The 18,531-nt window shown below is 44.3% G+C and overlaps 1 protein-coding gene across 1 annotated transcript in view; it reads right to left on the bottom strand.

Moving 5' to 3' along the window:
• Nucleotides 1–18,531, bottom strand: part of LOC120025092 (SH3 and multiple ankyrin repeat domains protein 2-like) — a 167,776-nt gene that overhangs the window by 84,202 nt on the left and 65,043 nt on the right. Inside the window, exons 10-13 of the mRNA XM_038969526.1 lie at nt 16,972–17,404; nt 13,303–13,442; nt 12,498–12,611; nt 841–922 (exon numbers count right to left, since the gene is read on the bottom strand). Coding sequence (XP_038825454.1) covers nt 841–922; nt 12,498–12,611; nt 13,303–13,442; nt 16,972–17,404 — 769 coding nt within the window. The remainder of the gene's footprint in view (nt 1–840; nt 923–12,497; nt 12,612–13,302; nt 13,443–16,971; nt 17,405–18,531) is intronic.

Here is an 18,531-nt window from a genome sequence, read left to right as displayed (position 1 = left end):
GTGTGTGTGTGTGTGTGTGTGTGTGTGAGTGTGTGTGTGTGTGTGTGCGTGTGCGCACGCGCGCAGTGGTATAAAGTACATAAGTAAAAATATTTTAAAGTACTACTTATGTAGTTTTCTTGGGGTATCTATACTTTACTTTTTTTAGGAGTGAAGTAAAAGTATAAGTTGTAAAAAATATAAATAGTAAAGTCAAGTACTTTTTACGCCATACATTTTCCCTGACACCCAAAATACATTTTCACTAAACACCCATGCTTCGTTTGTAAATGATGTCTGAGTGTTGGCATGTGCACCTGGCTATCCGTACATTTTCAAAACAAGACAATGGTGTCATCTAGATTGCTTAATATAAGGAATTAGAAATTATTTCTACTTTTACTTTTGATGCTTAAGTATATTTAAAACCAAATACTTTAAGACTTTTACTTTTACTCAAGTATTATTTTACTGGGTGACTTTTACTTGAGTCACTTTCTATGAAGGTATCTTTACGTTTACTCTTTTACTCTTTTTATTGAGTCATTTTTCCACCACTGTGTGTGCTGGCGTTCATGCTTGCGTGTGTGTGGACTGTGGAGGAATTGCCTAGTGGTCAAATCCAACACCTTGGAAATTAAGCCTGTGACTGGGAGTGGATAAGCCAACGGGAAGAGAAGAAGTAGAGGAGAACAATTGAAGGATAACTTCAACTGAAAACTCGAGAAAAAAACGAACCTCAAAACACTGCTCTGAGACACGCTACCACTTCACGTAAACCTCCACTTAGCTTATCACCCTGTGTGTTTGTTTGTGTATGTGTGTGTGTGTGTTTTAGGACATGCATCTGAGTAACCTTACCTGGAGGCGTCAAAGCTATCGTAGGAACCCACAGTGTAGTGTCGGAAGAGTTTCCTCTTGTCCGAGCGGTCAGCTCTTGTGTCTGTGGAAGAACAGGAGGACCAACAGTCATTGGCCACGTCGGTCACCGACCGCATGCATGGCTACAGAAATCAATTCATCAACAGTAATAGAAAGAATGAAAACAAAACAGCAGCAACATGCAAACTGTGAAACTCCTGTACAAGAAAGTGCAGCTCTGCAATCCAATCAAATGTGCAAACAAACATAGACATATGGACACACTCCAGTTTTCATTCTAAGGGTACACAACGAATTACAAATTACAAATCGACCCCCAACCCCTACCACCCTGTAGGCACTTCAAGAATATAGATCTGAAAGGATTGGATAAAGTGACAATGACAACAACATGCTGCAGAAGTGTGCACCACTGAAACACAAATAACTACAATCTCCTTTGGTAAAAAACACAACCCTTAAGCAAGAAATCAACTCAAGCGACCATCAACTGCGTATGCACACACACACTCGCACACGCACACACACACACACACGCACGCACACACACACACGCACAGTTACCTCCAAAACGAACTTTCCTCCTGATAGAGGCCGTTTTTTCCATTTGCACTTGACTAAATGTCTCTTCCCTCTTTCTCTCCCTCACTTTATGTCTTTCACATGCACCCTCTCTCTCACTCTTATTCTTTCAGACACTCTTTCTCTGTCTCTCCCTCGCTCTTCATATTTCTCTCTATCCCTCTCTCTCAGATGCAATCAGTGACAGGGACATGCCTTGAATGCCCAGAAATGCCCAAATCCACAGTGTCTAGAGAAAAGCCGGAAAACCAGACAGGCAGTCCCACTAAGCGTTAAGGATAGAATCCGGTTTGAGATCTGTGGTTACTGCTGAGAGGAGAACATAATGTAAAGGAGAAGAGAGAGAATAAAGAGAGGAGGGAGGAGAAAGAGATAAATACTACATCACAACAGGCCCACTCCATAGCAACCACTGGTGTACTGTAGGGAGTTTGTTTCCATGACCACCGATCAATGGAGAAGGTACATGACGTACATGTCTGGTCACTGTGAAGGTTTCCTTAGTGTGTGTGTGTGTCTACATATCTGAATGTGTGGTTGTGCAGGGGAAGTGGTAGAGTAATTGAAGGGTGTGCATGCGTGTGTGTGTGTGTGTGTGTGTGTGTGTGTGTGTGTGTGTGTGTGTGTGTGTGTGGGGAAGAGGGCGGATGGTTACGGATTTGCTTACAGTTCAACGTGAAGGGGGGTCTTCGTTGACCTCCATTTCCCTATTTTCTACTTTTCCTCCCCCATCCCTCCCTCCTTTGTTCCCTCCCTCCTACTGACACTAATCTTACACAGTTTGGGGGAGTGGAAAAGACACAAAATGAGCAAGAGAAATGAAAGATTATTTATGAGTAATAAATCATCATTGCAGGGCTTAAAGTATTTGAGGGATTACACGGCACAGGCACGCCAACTATATGATTGAAGTTCTGGAACAAACAGAAACACAGACATGCCAATACAATATTTAATTGTCTTGCAAATGGAGGAGAAAATGTAAATACAAAATAGAGAATAAGGACCTGTGTCTGTGCGTCATTCTCTTTCTCAAAGAAACACCTGCGTGTGTGTGTGTGTCTGTGTCTTTCCCTCTGTTTTCCTCTCTTTCCACCCACGATGTCCAAGGGTGGACTTAGTGATTTGGATACCCCCAGGCAGAGGCCTGTCTTTTTACGAAATAAATTGTGTTAACTTAAGTCATTTTTTTGTTCAAATTCAATCTTCTTTCTTTTTCGTTTCTCTGCTTTGAAATTGTCACATGCGTCGTAAACAACAGGTGTTGACTAACAGTGACATGGTTACTTACGGGCACAACCCAACAATGCAGAGAGAGAGAAAATAGAGAAATAATAGAAAAGCAATAAAACAAGGTAATTGAGGTAGAAATGTACATATAACTAGGAATAAAGTGACTAGCCAACAGGATAGATAATAAACAGTAGCAGCAGCGTATGTGATGAGTCAAAAAAGGTAGTGCAAAAAGGGTCAATGCAGATATTCCATGTAGCTATTTGGTTAACTTTTTAACTAACATTGTAACTAACACATGCCGTGAGGTAGCAGGGAGAACAGTCTATGACTTGGGTGGCTGGAGTCTTTCACAATTTTTAGTGCCTTCCTCTGACACCGCCGGGTATAGAGGTCCTAGATTGCAGGGAGCTCAGCCCCAGTGATGTACTGGGTCGTACACACTACCCTATGTAGCACACCTTGCCAAGGAGTTGCCATAACAAGCGGTGATGCAGCCAGTCAAGATGCTCTCAATGGTGCAGCCTTTTGAGGATCTGAGGGCCCATGCCAAATCTTTTCAGCCAACTGAGGGGGAAGAGGCGTTGTTGTGCCCTCTTCACGACTGTGTTGATGTATGTGGATCATGATAGATCCTTAGTGATGTGGACACCAAAGAACTTGACGCTCTCAACCTGCTCCCCTACAGCCCCATAGATGTGAATGGGGCCGTGCTCGGCCTTCCATTTCCTGTAGTCCACGTTCAGTTCCTTTGCCTTGCTGACGTTGAGAGAGATGTTGTCCTGGCACCACACAGCCAGGTCTCTGACCTCCTCCCTATAGGCTGTCTCATCGTCGTCTGTGATCAGGCTTACCACTGTCGGTGTCATCAGCAAACTAAATGATGGTGTTGGAGTCGTGCACCGCCACACAGTCGTGGGTGAACAGGCAATACAGGAAGGAGCTAAGCATGCACCCCTGAGGGGCCCCCGTGTTGAGGGTCAGCTTGGCGTATGTGTTGTTGCCTAGTCTCACCACCTGGGGAGCGGCCAGTCAGGAAGTTCCAGGCTCCAGTTGCAGAGGGAGGTGCTCAGTCCCAGGGTCCTTAACTTAGTGATGAGCTTGGAGGGCACTATGGTGTTGAACAGTGACCTGTAGTCAATGAACAGCATTCTCACATAGGTGTTCCTCTTGTCCAGTTGAGAGAAAGCAGTGTGGAGTGCAATAGAAATTCTGTGGATTTTTCAACACCATCATCCCAGACACCCTGGACCCACTTCTTTGAGGGAAGATCATGATCAATGGAAAGCAAATTACGGACTCCTCTTTAAATCTGCATATTCCTCCAAAGCTCAGTTGTCCTGAGTCTGCACAACTCTGCCAGGACCTAAGATCAAGGGAGAGACTCCAGTTTTTTAATACTATACCTCTTGACACATTGATGAAAATAATCATGGCCACTTAACCTTCAAGCTGCATACTGGACCCTATTCCAACTAAACTACTGAAAGAGCTGCTTGCTGTGCTTGGCTGCTTCCTATGTTGAACATAATAAATGGCTCTCTATCCACCGGATGTGTACCAAACTCACTAAAAGTGGCAGTAATAAAGCCTCTCTTGAAAAAGCCAAACCTTGACTAAGAAAATATTTAAAAAAAAAAATGAATCGGCCTATATCGAATCTCCCATTCCTCCCAATTTTTTGGGAAAAAGCTGTTGCGCAGCAACTCACTGCCTTCCTGAAGACAAACAATGTATACGAAAGAGAGATTGGAAACCCAAATTAGTCTACACGGACAGGTTCTGGCCTGGTTTAGATCTTATCTGTCGGAAAGATATCAGTTTGTCTCTGTGGATGGTTTGTCCTCTGAAAAATCAACTGTAAATGTTTGTGTTCCTCAAGGCTCCGTTTTAGGACCACTATTGTTTTCACTATATATTTTACCTCTTGGTGATGTCATTCGGAAACATAATGCTAACGTTCACTGCTATGCGGACGACACACAGCTGTACATTTCGATGAAACATGGTGAAACCCCAATGTTGCCCTCCCTGGAAGCCTGTGTTTCAGACATAAGGAAGTGGATGCCTGCAAATGTTCTACTTTTAAACAGATGCTAGTTCTAGGTCCCAAGAAACAAAGAGATCTTCGGTTGATTCTGACAATTAATATTGATGGTTGTACAGTTGTCTCAAATAAAACTGTGAAGGACCTTGGCGTTACTCTGGACCCTGATCTCTCTTTTGACGAACATATCAAGACTGTTTCAAGGACAGCTTTTTTCCATCTACGTAACATTGCAAAAATCAGAAACTTTCTGTCCAAAAATGATGCAGAAAATTGTATCCATGCTTTTGTCCCTTCTAGGTTAGACTACTGCAATGCTCTACTTTCTGGCTACTCGGATAAAGCACTAAATAAACTTCAGTTAGTGCTAAACACGGCTGCTAGAATCTTGACTTGAACCCAAAAAATGTATCATATTACTCCAGTGCTAGCCTCTCTACCCCTGCCTTCTGTTAAGGCAAGGGCTGATTTCAAGGTTTTACTGCTAACCTACAAAGCATTACATGGGTTTGCACCTACCTATCTTTCCGATTTGGTCCTGCCGTACATACCTACAAGTACACTATGGTCACAAGACGCAGGCCTCCTTACTGTCCCTAGAATTTCTAAGGAAACAGCTGGAGGCAGGGCTTTCTCCTATAGAGCTCCATTTTTATGGAATGGTCTGCCTATCAATGTGAGAGACGCAGACTCGGTCTCAACCTTTAAGTCTTAGGTCCTATGATTGAGTGTAGTCTGGCCCAGGAGTGTGAAGGTGAACGGAAAGGCACTGGTGCAACGAACCGCCCTTGCTGTCTCTGCCTGGCCGGTTCCCCTCTTTCCACTGGGATTCTCTGCCTCAAACCTTATTACAGGGGCTGGGTCACTGGCTTCCTGGTGTCTTCCATGCCATCCCTAGGAGGGGTGCGTCACTTGAGTGGGTTGAGTCACTGACATGATATTCCTTTTTGGGTTGGCGCCCCACCTTGGGTTGTGCTGTGGGGGAGATCTTCGTGGGCTATACTCGGCCTTGTCTCAGGATGGCAAGTTGTTGGTTGAAGATATACCTCTAGTGGTGTCGGGGCTGTGTTTTGGCAAAGTAGGTCGGGTTATATCCTGCCTATTTGGCCCTGTCCGGGGGTATCGTTGGACGGCGTCACAGTGTCTCTCGACCCCTCCTGTCTCAGCTTCCAGTATTTATGCTGCAGTAGTTTATGTGTCGGGGGGCTAGGGTCAGTCTGTTATATCTGGAGTATTTCTCCTGTCTTATCCGGTGTCCTGTGTGAATTTAAGTATGCTCTCTCTAATTCTCTTTCTTTCTTTCTCTTTCTTTCTTTCTCTTTCTTTCTTTCTTTCTTTCTCTTTCTTTCTTTCTTTCTCTTTCTTTCTTTCTTTCTTTCTTTCGGAGGACCTGAGCCCTAGGACCATGCCTCAGGACTACCTGGCCTGATGACTCCTTACTGTCCCCAATCCATCTGGTCGTGCTGCTGCTCCAGTTTGAACTGTTCTGCCTGCGGCTATGGAACCCTGACCTGTTCACCAGACGTGCTACCTGTCCCAGACCTGCTGTTTTCAACTCTCTAGAGACAGCAGGAGCGGTAGAGATACTCTGAATGATCGGCTATGAAAAGCCAACTGACATTTACTCCTGAGGTGCTGACCTGTTGCACCCACGACAACCACTGTGATTATTATTATTTTTGAACATTTGAACATCTTGGCCATGTTCTGTCATAATTTCCACCTGGCACAGCCAGAAGAGGACTGGCCACCCCTCATAGCCTGGTTCCTCTCTAGGTTTCTTCCTAGGTTCTGGCCTTTCTAGGAAGTTTTTCCTAGCCACCGTACTTCTACACCTGCATTGCTTGCTGTTTGGGGTTTTAGGCTGGGTTTCTGTACATCACTTTGTGACATCAGCTGATGTAAGAAGGGCTTTATAAATACATTTGATTGATTGATGTTCTGTGTATGTATGGTGGGACATTTTTGGAACATTCTCCTAACCATCAGAAAACTGGACATATGAATGTTCTTGCAACATTCCCAAGAAACGTATCTAGAACATTAATATCTTATGTTGTGAGAACATGGCAACCATGTTCTGTGTAGGTTTGGTGGGACGTTGATGAGATATTCTCCTAACACACAGAAAACTGAACACATGAATATCCTTGCAACATCCCATAAAACATCTCTAGAACATTGTTGTATATTCTGAGAACCTTGTAACCACATTCTAGATAATTTATGCTTGACATAAAGGGAATGTTCTCCTAACTTTAACACCAAAACATGCTAAAAAGATTCTTAGAAGGTTTTTGCTAACATAGATTGAATTTTCCTCTAACTAATGGAAAACTTTAGGGAACATTAAGGGTAACATTACAAAAAGGTTCTCCCTAGAATTTTAAGCTGGGCAGTTACTGATTTGCCAATATAAAAACTGTCCCCTTTAAAAATAAATTAGAGTACTAAGTACATGTAAGTAAGGTAGACAATCAGACTCAATCTTCACACTTAAGTCCTGCTATCCATGCATTCGCAATGAACACGTGCAAGGCCCGGTCTTGATGAGACTGCCCCTGCGAGGGTTTGTGCTAGCTAGCTACTTCCATACTTTGTTCCCCTTTTCTGACAGGCATTCTTTGGGGCAGCCCTAAGGTACTTCTGATCTGGCAATGTGTGAAATGAGTTCTCTCTGCCAAGAGCTCCAGGGCTGGTTCGAAAGGGGTGTCGCAGGGAGGGGGTGAGAACAGCCAGACAGGAAAAAGGGGGCATGTTGCGCCCCATCTGCCAATATATATATACAGTAACAGTCAAAAGTTTGGACACACCTACTCTACAGTGTAGAATAATATCACATATTTAGAATCATGTAGTAACCAAAAAAGTGTTAAACAATTCTAAATATATTTTGGCTGCAATTTCTGATGTGCAGGTAACTCTATTGAACTTATTCTCTGCAGCAGAGGTAACTCTGGGTCTTCCTTTCCTGTGGCGGTCCTCATAAGAGCCAGTTTCATCCTAGCACTTGGCTGACCTTGGCTGACCTTCATGTCTTAAAGTAAGGATGGACTGTCGTTTCTCTTTGCTTATTTGAGCTGCTTTTGCCATAATATGGACATAGTCTTTTACCAAATAGGGATATCTTCTGTATACCACCCTTACCTTGTCACAACACAACTGATTGGCTCAAACACATTAAGAAGGAAAGTTTTAACAAGGCACTTCTGTTAATTGTGCATTCCAAATGTCTACCTCATGAATCTGGTTATGAGAATGCCAAGAGTGTGCACAGCTGTCATCAAGGCAAAGGGTGGATACTTTGAAGAATCTCAAATATAAAATATATTTCAATTTTTTTAAACACTTTTTTGGTTACTACATGATTCCATATTTGTTATTTCATAGTTTTGATGTCTTCACTATTATTTTACAATGTAGAAAATAGTAAAAATATAGAAAAACCCTTGAATGAGTAGGTGTGTCCAAACTTTTGACTGGTACAATATACAGTGCCTTCGGAAAGTATTCAGACCCCTTGAATTTTTCCAAATTATGTTACGTTACAGCCTTATTCTAAAATTGATTAAATCTACACACAATACCCCATAACGACAAAGCAAAAATTGGTTTTTAGAAATGTCTCCAAATTTATTACAAATAAAAAAAATCTGAAATATCACATTTACATAAGTATTCAGGTACTTTACTCAATACTTTGTTGAAACACCTTCGGCAGCGATTACAGCCTCGAGTCTTCTTGGGTATGACCCTACAAGCTTGGGACACCTGTATTTGTGGAGTTTATTCCATTCTTCTCTGCAGATCCTGTCAAGCTCTGTCAGGTTGGATGGGGAGCGTTGCTGCACAGCTATTTTTCCAGAGATGTTTGATCGGGTTCAAGTCCGAGCTCTGGCTGGGCCACTCAAGGAAATTCAGAAGCCACTCCTGCGTTTTCTTGGCTGTGTGCTTAGGGTCGTTGTTCTGTTGGAAGGTGAACCTTCGTTTGAGGTCCTGAGTGCTCTGGAGCAGGTTTTCATTAAGGATCACTTTGTACCTTGCTCCGTTCATTAAGATGTGCAAAAGAACACAGACTCTGGACAGAGGAACTCTGCCTAGAAGGCCAGCATCCCGGAGTCGCCTCTTCACTGTTGACGTTGAGACTGATGTTTTGCTTTTTTAATCAGTAAAACAGTTATCAGCTGTGCTAGCATCATTGTAAAAGGGTTTTCGAATGATAAATTAGCCTTTTAAATGATAAACATGGATTAGCTAACACAACGTGCCATTGGAACACAGGAGTGATGGTTGCTGATAATGGGCCTCTGTACGCCTATGTAGATATTCCATAAAAAATCTGCCATTTCCAGCTACAATAGTAATTTACAACATTAACAATGTCTACACTGGATTTCTGATCGATTTTATGTTATTTTAATGGAGAAAGACAGAGAGAAGGAGCTAGGAGGGGTAAGACATAATGCATTTTGTATTATGCAATTATGCCAACAAAGCATAATTTAATAGAATTTAATTGAGAGAGAGAGACAGAATAAATAAAAGAAAACAGAGGAATAATGACATCGACAGTGAGCGAGCGAGAGAGAGAGTAAGATGACAGAAAGTGAGGGAGAGTGGGCATAGAGAGAATAAATGGGCCAGTTGAAAGAGAGAGAGAAGGGGGTGGAGCGTTAATTCCCCTGCAGCCCAGAGGACATCAGAACGCACCTGATTTAGCAGCGCAGCGCTTAGCCTAGCCTACCAGAGAGAAGAGAGAGACGGGGCCCGTTCACATGGAGCACATGTACCAGAGACAGAGAGAGGGGCTAACACATGTCACTGCCTGCCTTGACATCACTTCACCTAGTACATTTAGCCAACACTGAGTCTGAATTATTTTTTATTTTAACCTTTTTTTAACTAGGCAAGTCAGTTAAGAACAAATTCTTATTTACATTGACGGCCTACCCCGGACAACGCTGGGCCAATTGCGCGCCGCACTATGGGACTCCCAAACACAGCCGGATGTGATACAGCCTGGATTTGAACCAGGGACTGTGGCAACGCCTCTTGCACTGAGATGCAGTGCCTTAGACCCCTGCACCCCTCGGGAGCCCCTGAAAATTGGAATTGTACTGTTAGTGATCCTTTGCTATGGCTAACAGTAGTGAATTGCAGGTTAGCTCTTGCTAAGACCATTCCGGTTCTATGGGCAGCACAAAACAGAGCAAGGATTTCTGTTATGTTTACCGAACTATGGTTAGCAACACAATAACTGATCTATCACAGAGATTGATGGCTAATGTGGTTATTGACCAAAAGCATGGGAATGGTAAGGAACCCAAGCTTCCAGAAATGATTATGGTTATCAGCAATAGGGTGACAACCGTAACATACAAGAGTGATGTCACACTTGTGCCAGTGTATAATACCCAGAAGACACCTTGCTTTAAAGGTCACGAGGCAGATCATACTGTACAAAGATATCCAAGGGCCTATGATGACACAGCAGTGAACACGCACACAGTAACATATTAGCTCAAAGCCCAGTAGCGGTGCGTGGGTAAAATCACTGGGGAAGCCAAGCCAGGGAAAAAAAGCCATATTACAACCTGTTTGTCGTGTTAGTTGCACTATTTGCTCTATAAATTGTTAGTTTACACCAGTGGAGGCTGCTGTGGGGAGGACGGCTCATAATAATGGCTGGAATGGAGTCAATCGAATGGTATTAAACACATCAAACATGTGGTTTCCATGAGGTTGATCCCGTTCCATTGACTCCATTCCAGCCATTATAATGAGCCGTCCTCCCTGCAGCAGCCTCCACTGGTTCACATGCCTTGCTACCGTGGTATATAGGCCTAAGGCCGAGACAATAAGAAGACAGTGGCAGAATAAATTCAATCGCACCTTTGTTTCTTCACAAAACCGGAGAGCAACATAGCATATTACATGTAGAAAACAGGTACATGACCTACAGCATGGTCCAGCAAGTTAATGTTTCCAAAATGTTCAGACCACTAAACAACCATTGATTTAGAACCACAGAGTTACCGCAAGTCACAAAGAAAACAGGAGCTGCCTCCACTATTCCAGCACCATTTCAACTTCATCATCAAATCACCTACGCTTAGTCTAACAAAGTGACAACTAAAAGATACCAAAAACAATTTCGTCCAATCAACGTAAGCTAAATATGACGTGGCTGTCCATGGTACTGATTTGTGTGTGTGTGTGTGTCCGTGCGTGCGTGCAAGTAAAAAAAACATGTTGACTCACCCTACTTGTAGAGAAATGCCAAGGACATCTTCCTTTCTGTCATACAGCACACACTTACATTTTTTGTTGTCCTAGGCTTCCTGGCTAAAATGCTCGCTTGCTATCCTAACTTCCTTTCATGGGCAATGCGGTGCCCCCACACATTGACTCTGTACCGGTACCCCCTGTATATAGCCTCGCTATTGTTATTTTATATTTTACTGCTGCTCTTTAATTATTTGTTACTTTTATTTATTTACTTTTTGAGGTATTTTTGTCTTAAAACTGCATTGTTGGTTAAGCGCTTGTAAGTAAGTATTCGGCGCATGTGACAAATACAATTTGATTTGATTTTGATGCGCTAGGCCAGCAAGTTAACGCTAGCCTATTACATCTAGCTAGCTACATTGAACTTCTCTCCTCTCAGGCCAGCGCCACAATGTATGCATTTATTGTTGGATCAGAATCGCCGTTATAATCACAGTATGGAGAATTAAGTAAAACCTCAAGTCCAAATTCCTATCTCCCTCCATGGTTAATTTAAGAGAGGGATGATTATAGCTAGCTAGCTAGCCACCGGAGGACAAAAACCCAACGAGATACAACAATTCATTTTTTTTTTTAAATAAATTATGTATTGCTTTTGATGTGATGTGGTTGGTGTGAAGCCACATCCAAACTGGCTTCCCTTGACACTTTGTTTTGGTGCACCAGGACCATTCCCAGTTGAGCTCACTCAGTTTAACTCAACGCTGATTGGCTATTGTTATATTTTAAAAATATATATAAAGGGAGGCCAAATGCTCGCTGGCTTCCCTTGCATTCAATGCTACGGGCGGCAACAATGTCATAGTCTTTTTGACCGGACAGCATCAGACAGATGGGCTACACATACAGAGAAAGAGGGGCGCTGTTTCCCTCGCTCGGATGCTTTCTCCAGTGAGATACATTCAGCCTCTTGCAAAGGGAAGGACAATTATGAAACACAGAGAGATAAATTATGTTTATTTTTATTTTGGGGAAGCCTGGCTTCCCTTGGCATCCATGAATACACACCGCCGTTAAAGCCCCATAATATCTGACATCTGACAGTGTGGCTTGAGGAGAGGAGGGGGAAGAGAGGGGAGAGAAGGAATGTGGGGGATCAGGCCTTAACCTCCATCCAACTCCCTCCCTCCTCCGTCTCTCTCTCTCTCTCTACCTCTCTTTCTCTCTTGTCAGTCTGGAAAGACCCCCTAGCCCCTACACACCTTTGGTAGGCTGTCAAATGCTGACGGCTCCATCTAGTGTGTGAATTGGGCTTAGGGGACTTTCCTCCATATTCTTCCACATCCCACCAATCCAATTATTTTGGATCTGTACACACTAAACAGTCCCTGTGTTGAGCCTATCTCCTGAGTGGAAAAGTGAGTCTCAGTGCCCTAGGATGCCACCAGTGGGATCCATGGAGCAGAAATCTTCCCCCCTCCTCCTCAGAGATCCCCAACCACTCTCCTATTCCAAAATATCTGGGTCAGCATGCTTAATGACTTACGCATCCTCTCCTCGCTGGGCTTGGCAGGAATCTCCTCCACGCACTCCGCAGGAAACCAGCCCACCTGGCCCCGGGCACTGCCTTCCCAGAACCCCCCCTCTCCGATGCTCAGAACTGGAGCGAGGGTGAGAGAGAGAGAGTGAATCATTAGACACAGCACATGTACTGTAGTAAATGTCACTTGCGGATCGCATGGTACCTGTGTTCATAGAGCTCGCCAGCTTGTAGTCCTAAAAAACAGAAATGAATTACCTCTGGTTCGTTCAGCCATTCCTATGAATGGGGAAAGAATGGAGTTTTGGGATAATCGGCGAAAATAAGGTATGAGGTTAACACAGGTTTAGGAGATCTTATACGTTTTGTTGTATGAGCCAGTTAACATTACCTTTAAGAATTATGAAGCCTTTGTGTGGTTTATGTGCTTGTTTTAAATACATAAATACTTCAGCTGATGAAGAGGATCTCATAGAACAAAACGAATAAGATCTCCTAAGCCTGTGTTTACCACAGAACTTATTTACGGCGATTATCCAGAAAACCCTCCAAACCCCCCATAAACTTTGGCCAACAAGCCATGGTGGAGTTAGTGCTTACAAAAAGATGACATTATTATTGCTCTCTATTGGTTTATTTCGCAGGGACGACATGCTCAACAAATGTTGCACCAGATTTAGCTATATACACTAATATACGCTATATATGCTAATTTCCATCTGTGTCACAAATGTTTCCAGTGGTAGAGCAGTGTTAAGCATAATACAACTATATCTGTATGTTCTCTCCTTAACACTCCCTAATGTCTCACCTTTAACCCTGTCGTTCTTGTAGAGGGTGATCTCTCCCTCGGCCTGTGGGTGGTAGGCGTGGACCACCACAAAGTGCCTCCCTGGCACAGCACTGTACAGCTTCCTCCGCTGGACCACCACCTCCATATTACCACTGGGGCTGAGGATGGGAGAGAGAGGTGGGAAGGAGGGAAGAGAGGAGAGGATATGGAAGAGAGGGTGAGAGAGAAGAGGAGATAGGAGAGACAGAGGAGGAGTGCATGTTAGCACGTGCCACATTTGGCAGAGTATTACAGGATACACAGTATATATAGTAAACTCTTAAGTTACACCGCTGTCCTTAATAGAACCAAGAGGGGAGCGAGGGGTAACGGAAGTGTCTGATTTATGGAGCTTGTAAATGGGGCAGGATGGAAGCTGGCCCACATAACGTATCGCTGATCCCTGCAGTGTCCTCTGGGTAGGGAAAAGAGGACACTGGGTTCACCCACAACACAAACAGACAGACATCCCCAACACAGGGAAGAGAGAAAGAGTCTGTCCTTACCTTTCTTACCTTTCTGAGATGCAATTGACACGTTTCCTACAGAAAGTCTCAGATCTTTCTTCTTATAATTTTTTTGCGAGTGTACAAGCCAAAACCCTGCCAGCATAACCAAAGGAGAAGAACAAGCACACGTGTACATTTGCTTGAGTCCAACTACAGATGAAACCACAAGTTTACTACACTACTGAGATGGACCTAATGTTGTGTATTCATCGGTGTCTGGGTTGATCTGCTGTAGTATTGTATTGGAGCTCCACTTGGTGGTAAGCCCCAGCAACAGCAACATGGTAAGTATTCAAGCACAGCCATACAGGGAGAAAGACAGTGAGAGAGAGAGAGAGAGAGAGAAAGACAGTGAGAGAGAGAGAGAGAGAGAGAAAGACAGTGAGAGAGAGAGAGAGAGAGAGAAAGACAGTGAGAGAGAGAGAGAGAGAGAGAGAGAGAGAGAGAGAGAGAGAGAGAGAGAGAGAGAGAGAGAGAGAGAGAGAGAGAGAGAGAGGAAGTGAGAGAGAGAGAAGGTAAGTGGGTCACCTTATCCTGAACACCACTCCCCTCCTCAACCCTGAGTCTATGGAGATCTAGCCCCATTCCAGATCTACACACACACACACACACACACACACACACACACACACACACACACACACACACACACACACACACACACACACACACACACACACACACACACACACATTTGAATTATCATGAAATTTCAGGACTTTTTGGGGAGTAAACATGTTTGACCATTAAAAATCATACTTTCCCTAACCCTTTACATAACCTGAACTTTAACCCTAACCCCAAAACCCTAAACCTAACCCTTAAGCTTAAAATAGCATTTGAACAAATTCAGGACATGAAAAAAGTCCTGACTTTTCAAAAAAAGTTATTGTTGCCCTACCTTGTCAGGACATAGAGGTGAATTGTTAGGAAATTGGTGTGCTGATAAGGTAGGAAAAGAAGTACACACACACACACACACACACACACACACACACATACTTAGCGGAAAGCCAGGGTTGTATAAAATAAAATAGGGGGCATGACTTTCCCAACCAAAAATAGAAAGACAGAATGTACCGATCAAATACAAAAGACTTCCAAATGACATCAGTTCTAAACGCTACATAGCTCGACCCTTTTTGGGAAATGTGAGCCAAGAAGAGTCCATCCTATTGCTTTGACCAATTCCATTGATCTCCCTTGATCCGTGACAACAATGGGGAAGGACGGGGAAAAGAGGAGAAAAAAACAAAGGAGTGTTTCTTCCAGACGATTGGCCACATTCCCTGCTGTGTCGTGGCAATTAGTGGAGCGGCATTGAAAATATGTTAATTCAACAATACTCCGTGTTGACTAAAACCTCCTGTGTAAGTTCACTCTGTTAATCAATGATGCCCTCGGAGACAGAGAGAGAGAAAGAGAGACTTGCCTCGACACATCCTCCCTCAGACGGTGCTCAGGCTGATTTTTCAGTATAAAGGGATCGTCCACTGAAAATACAACCTAACCTGATTAAATCATCGTTGGTTATGTTCAACAGAGTTGGCTGCTTCTTTTTTGCCCCAATTGATTGTAGAAACGAATCTGGGTCATTTCGGTGGCTGAAAACTACGTTTGCCTTCCAAGCTAAAGCCCAAGGCATTAGATTTGGCAGCTAATATGCGTCTTAAGGTTTCAGGTAAGGTTAAAACACACACCGTACTAAGCAAGACTTCCAGAGTCAAACACTGATCTTATTTTATCTTATAGTCCACATTGTATTTCTGTATTGGAAAGTCTTGGGTAAGAATATTCTTGCAGGAGAGAGGGAATCTGATTTGATTTGTCTCGACTCTCTGGAGAGTATGTGAATTAGGCACAACTCGGGCTACGGGACGAGGATCCGTCGCCGTAGTTTCTGATTCAGTTACGCCTCGAGTCTTCTTTCTAGAGCCAAAAAAAAGTCAGAGGAGAGAGGGAAAAGGGGGAAAAAATAGAGGTGAGAGGATGGATGGACGGAAAGATAGAGAAGGGTTGACAAAAGGAGAGAGGAGAGGGAGAAGAGAAGCGAGGGAGGAAGTTGCTGAAAAAAATGAGATGGAGGGAGCGGGCAGAGGACAGAAGAAAGGCGTCCGCATGCTTCCCACCTGAAACAGTTTGGTAGAGTTCGGAACTGTATACTTGCTACGGCATCTCAGAATTGACAAACAGTACTAATGACGCTTTTTTATCTTGTTTTTTGATCTTCGGCTAGGCGTCAGCTGAACAGAAACACGTCGACGCCTTAAGGGGGAAAATGGAGGTAGAGGATGGACTGAGAGCGGAGAGGAGAGTATGATGGAATGAGTGGTAAGAGGGAATTAATAAAGAGAGAAAGGCTGATGGATGGAAGGAGAAGGGATTGAAGGAGATGAAGAAGTGGAGAGGACAAGAGGCAAGATGGACATGAGATTGGGAAGGATTTGGAGGGGAGGATGGAGATAAAGTGAAACTCCAATGTCCAACCCATCCTTGGTTGGCTGTCATCGTGTCAGGGCAAAAGACACACTTATCCCCTTATCCCCCATTCCCTTTTCACTTTCCAATTGTTTTCCATCACTCAGAATGTCTTCTCTCCTCCCTATCTTGGGCTCCCGAGTGGCGCAGCGGTCTAAGGCACTGTATCTCAGTGCTAGAGGCGTCACGACAGACCCTGTTTCGATTCCAGGATGGTTCGATTCCAATCACAACTGGCCGTGATTGGGAGCCCAATATTCCGGCGAACAATTTGTCTGGGTTTGTCTGCGGTAGGCCGTCATTGTAAATAAGAATTTGTGCGTAACTGACTAGCCTAATAAAATAATTAATTAAATATTCCCCCTCTCACCCATTGTTTCTCTTTGTCAAGCTCTTAATTGTTATCTCCTTCTTTCCCTCCTCGCTCTCTCTCCCTTGTTCCCAGACAGAAGGAATGTGATGGACAGTGTCAGAATGTGTGGACGAAAGACAGTGCCATTTGTCTGTATTAATCTGTCAAGGAGGACTGTGCAGATCCAAGGTTAAGTCACCAGCAATATAAAGCCTTCAGCGTCTAATCCGCAGTGCAAACATACAGCCATGTGTGTGTGCCTACATGTCTGTGTTTCTGTCTGGTTCTGCTGCTTCTCCTCCTACTGACCTGGGCTGTCTGTGCTGCGTCTGCTGTGTCTGTACATGTGTCTGCGGGTGCAGCCTGCGGGCCTCCTCTCCCAGCCGGTTGAGGGACGGGGACCGACTCCGGGGGACCACCCCCACGCTGGTACTGCGGGACCCCTGGCCCATGGTGCTCACAGTGCCATTGGGGTTCCCCTGTATCTGCCCGAGCAGCTGTGGAGAGAGGATATGGTGGGAGGTGGAGGTGGGGGGTCCGACCCCTCCGTGTTGGGGTCCGTGGTGCTGGGGGTGTCCCTGGGGCTGGGACCAGTCCTGGGGGGGCCCTTGGCTCACTTTGAAGTTGTTGTCACTGTTGGAGCGCAGCAGGACCCGGGGGGCCGCCAGGGAGCCACCGCTGCTGCTGGTAGGGGGAAGGGCCCGACGCCGCTTGGAGTATTCCGGGACCTCGTGGAAAGGCACTGGGTATGAGAGAGAGAAAGAAAGAGCAAGAGATAGGGACATTCATTGATTATCTGATAAACCAGTTCTACCTGACCCTTGCAAGTAGAGGTGTCTGTGTCTTATGAGCCATTTCACTCACTGTTCATGATCATGTCTCAGAGAGCTAGACTTTGTGGTGGAGAGACACGTGAGGAACAGAGTAGCACTCCTACCTTTCCTGATAGGTAGGTAGAGAATGAAATGGAGAGCACTCCAAGAGATAACCTTGAATAATTCATTTATTGCCCTGCGATTTTACTCACATTCACACACGCACACATGCAAGCATGTTCGTACTTACGCACATACTTGCTTACTAACACGCACGCACGCAGACACACGAACACAGAATATCAATCACTACTTGTACGGCGATGTGTCTGATTGATTTTCTTGATGGGAATCAGTCAAGATCAATTTTTTCCCCCAAAGGCATCCATCTATCCCTTACTGTAAAACAGTTGAAACACACACACACTTACATGCACGTACACACACACACACACACTTGCCTGGGGGATGTCTGCTCTGCATTATTCGATAGTCCTGTCTGGCCCTCTCATAAACATCCAAGTCATTATGATCTCAGTATGATGATTATTATTATTGCACTGAGTACAGCTGAGCTCCTCTGCCCCACCAGCAGTGGTGTGATTGAACCATAATGGAGGGCCATGCTTATTTCCCAGTGGAGTTTCAGCATTAGAGTATAATATCACACTGACAAGCGTGCAACTGCGGCACTTTCGTCTCCATTCGTAATTAAAGCAGTGGAGGAAGTAGCAGGAAGGCGCCTGCAGTCGCACCAAAGACCCAACAACGCTTTCAATGTGAGAAGGTGATCAACAATAGAGCTAGCATTAGCATTTGTTGTCAATCTTAGACTTGCAGTAGTAAATTGGATGCTAGGATTTTGATCACGGTGGCTAAGTGTCTCACAGGGATTAAATGCTAGTAGCTACAGTACAGCTAGCCACAGGTTAGCCTAGCCTATAGTGCTACAAGCCCTCACTTAGCCCTAGCCTCATCTAAGAGGGTTTCAATACACCATTGTCTGTGTCAGTGACAAAGCCCTAGACCGTTTCGCCATCACATCACTTTCTCT

The sequence above is a fragment of the Salvelinus namaycush genome, chromosome 30 (genome assembly GCF_016432855.1).
Source record: "Salvelinus namaycush isolate Seneca chromosome 30, SaNama_1.0, whole genome shotgun sequence".
NCBI classification, from domain to species: Eukaryota; Metazoa; Chordata; class Actinopteri; order Salmoniformes; family Salmonidae; genus Salvelinus; species Salvelinus namaycush.
This window is presented reverse-complemented; position numbering and strand designations above follow the sequence as displayed.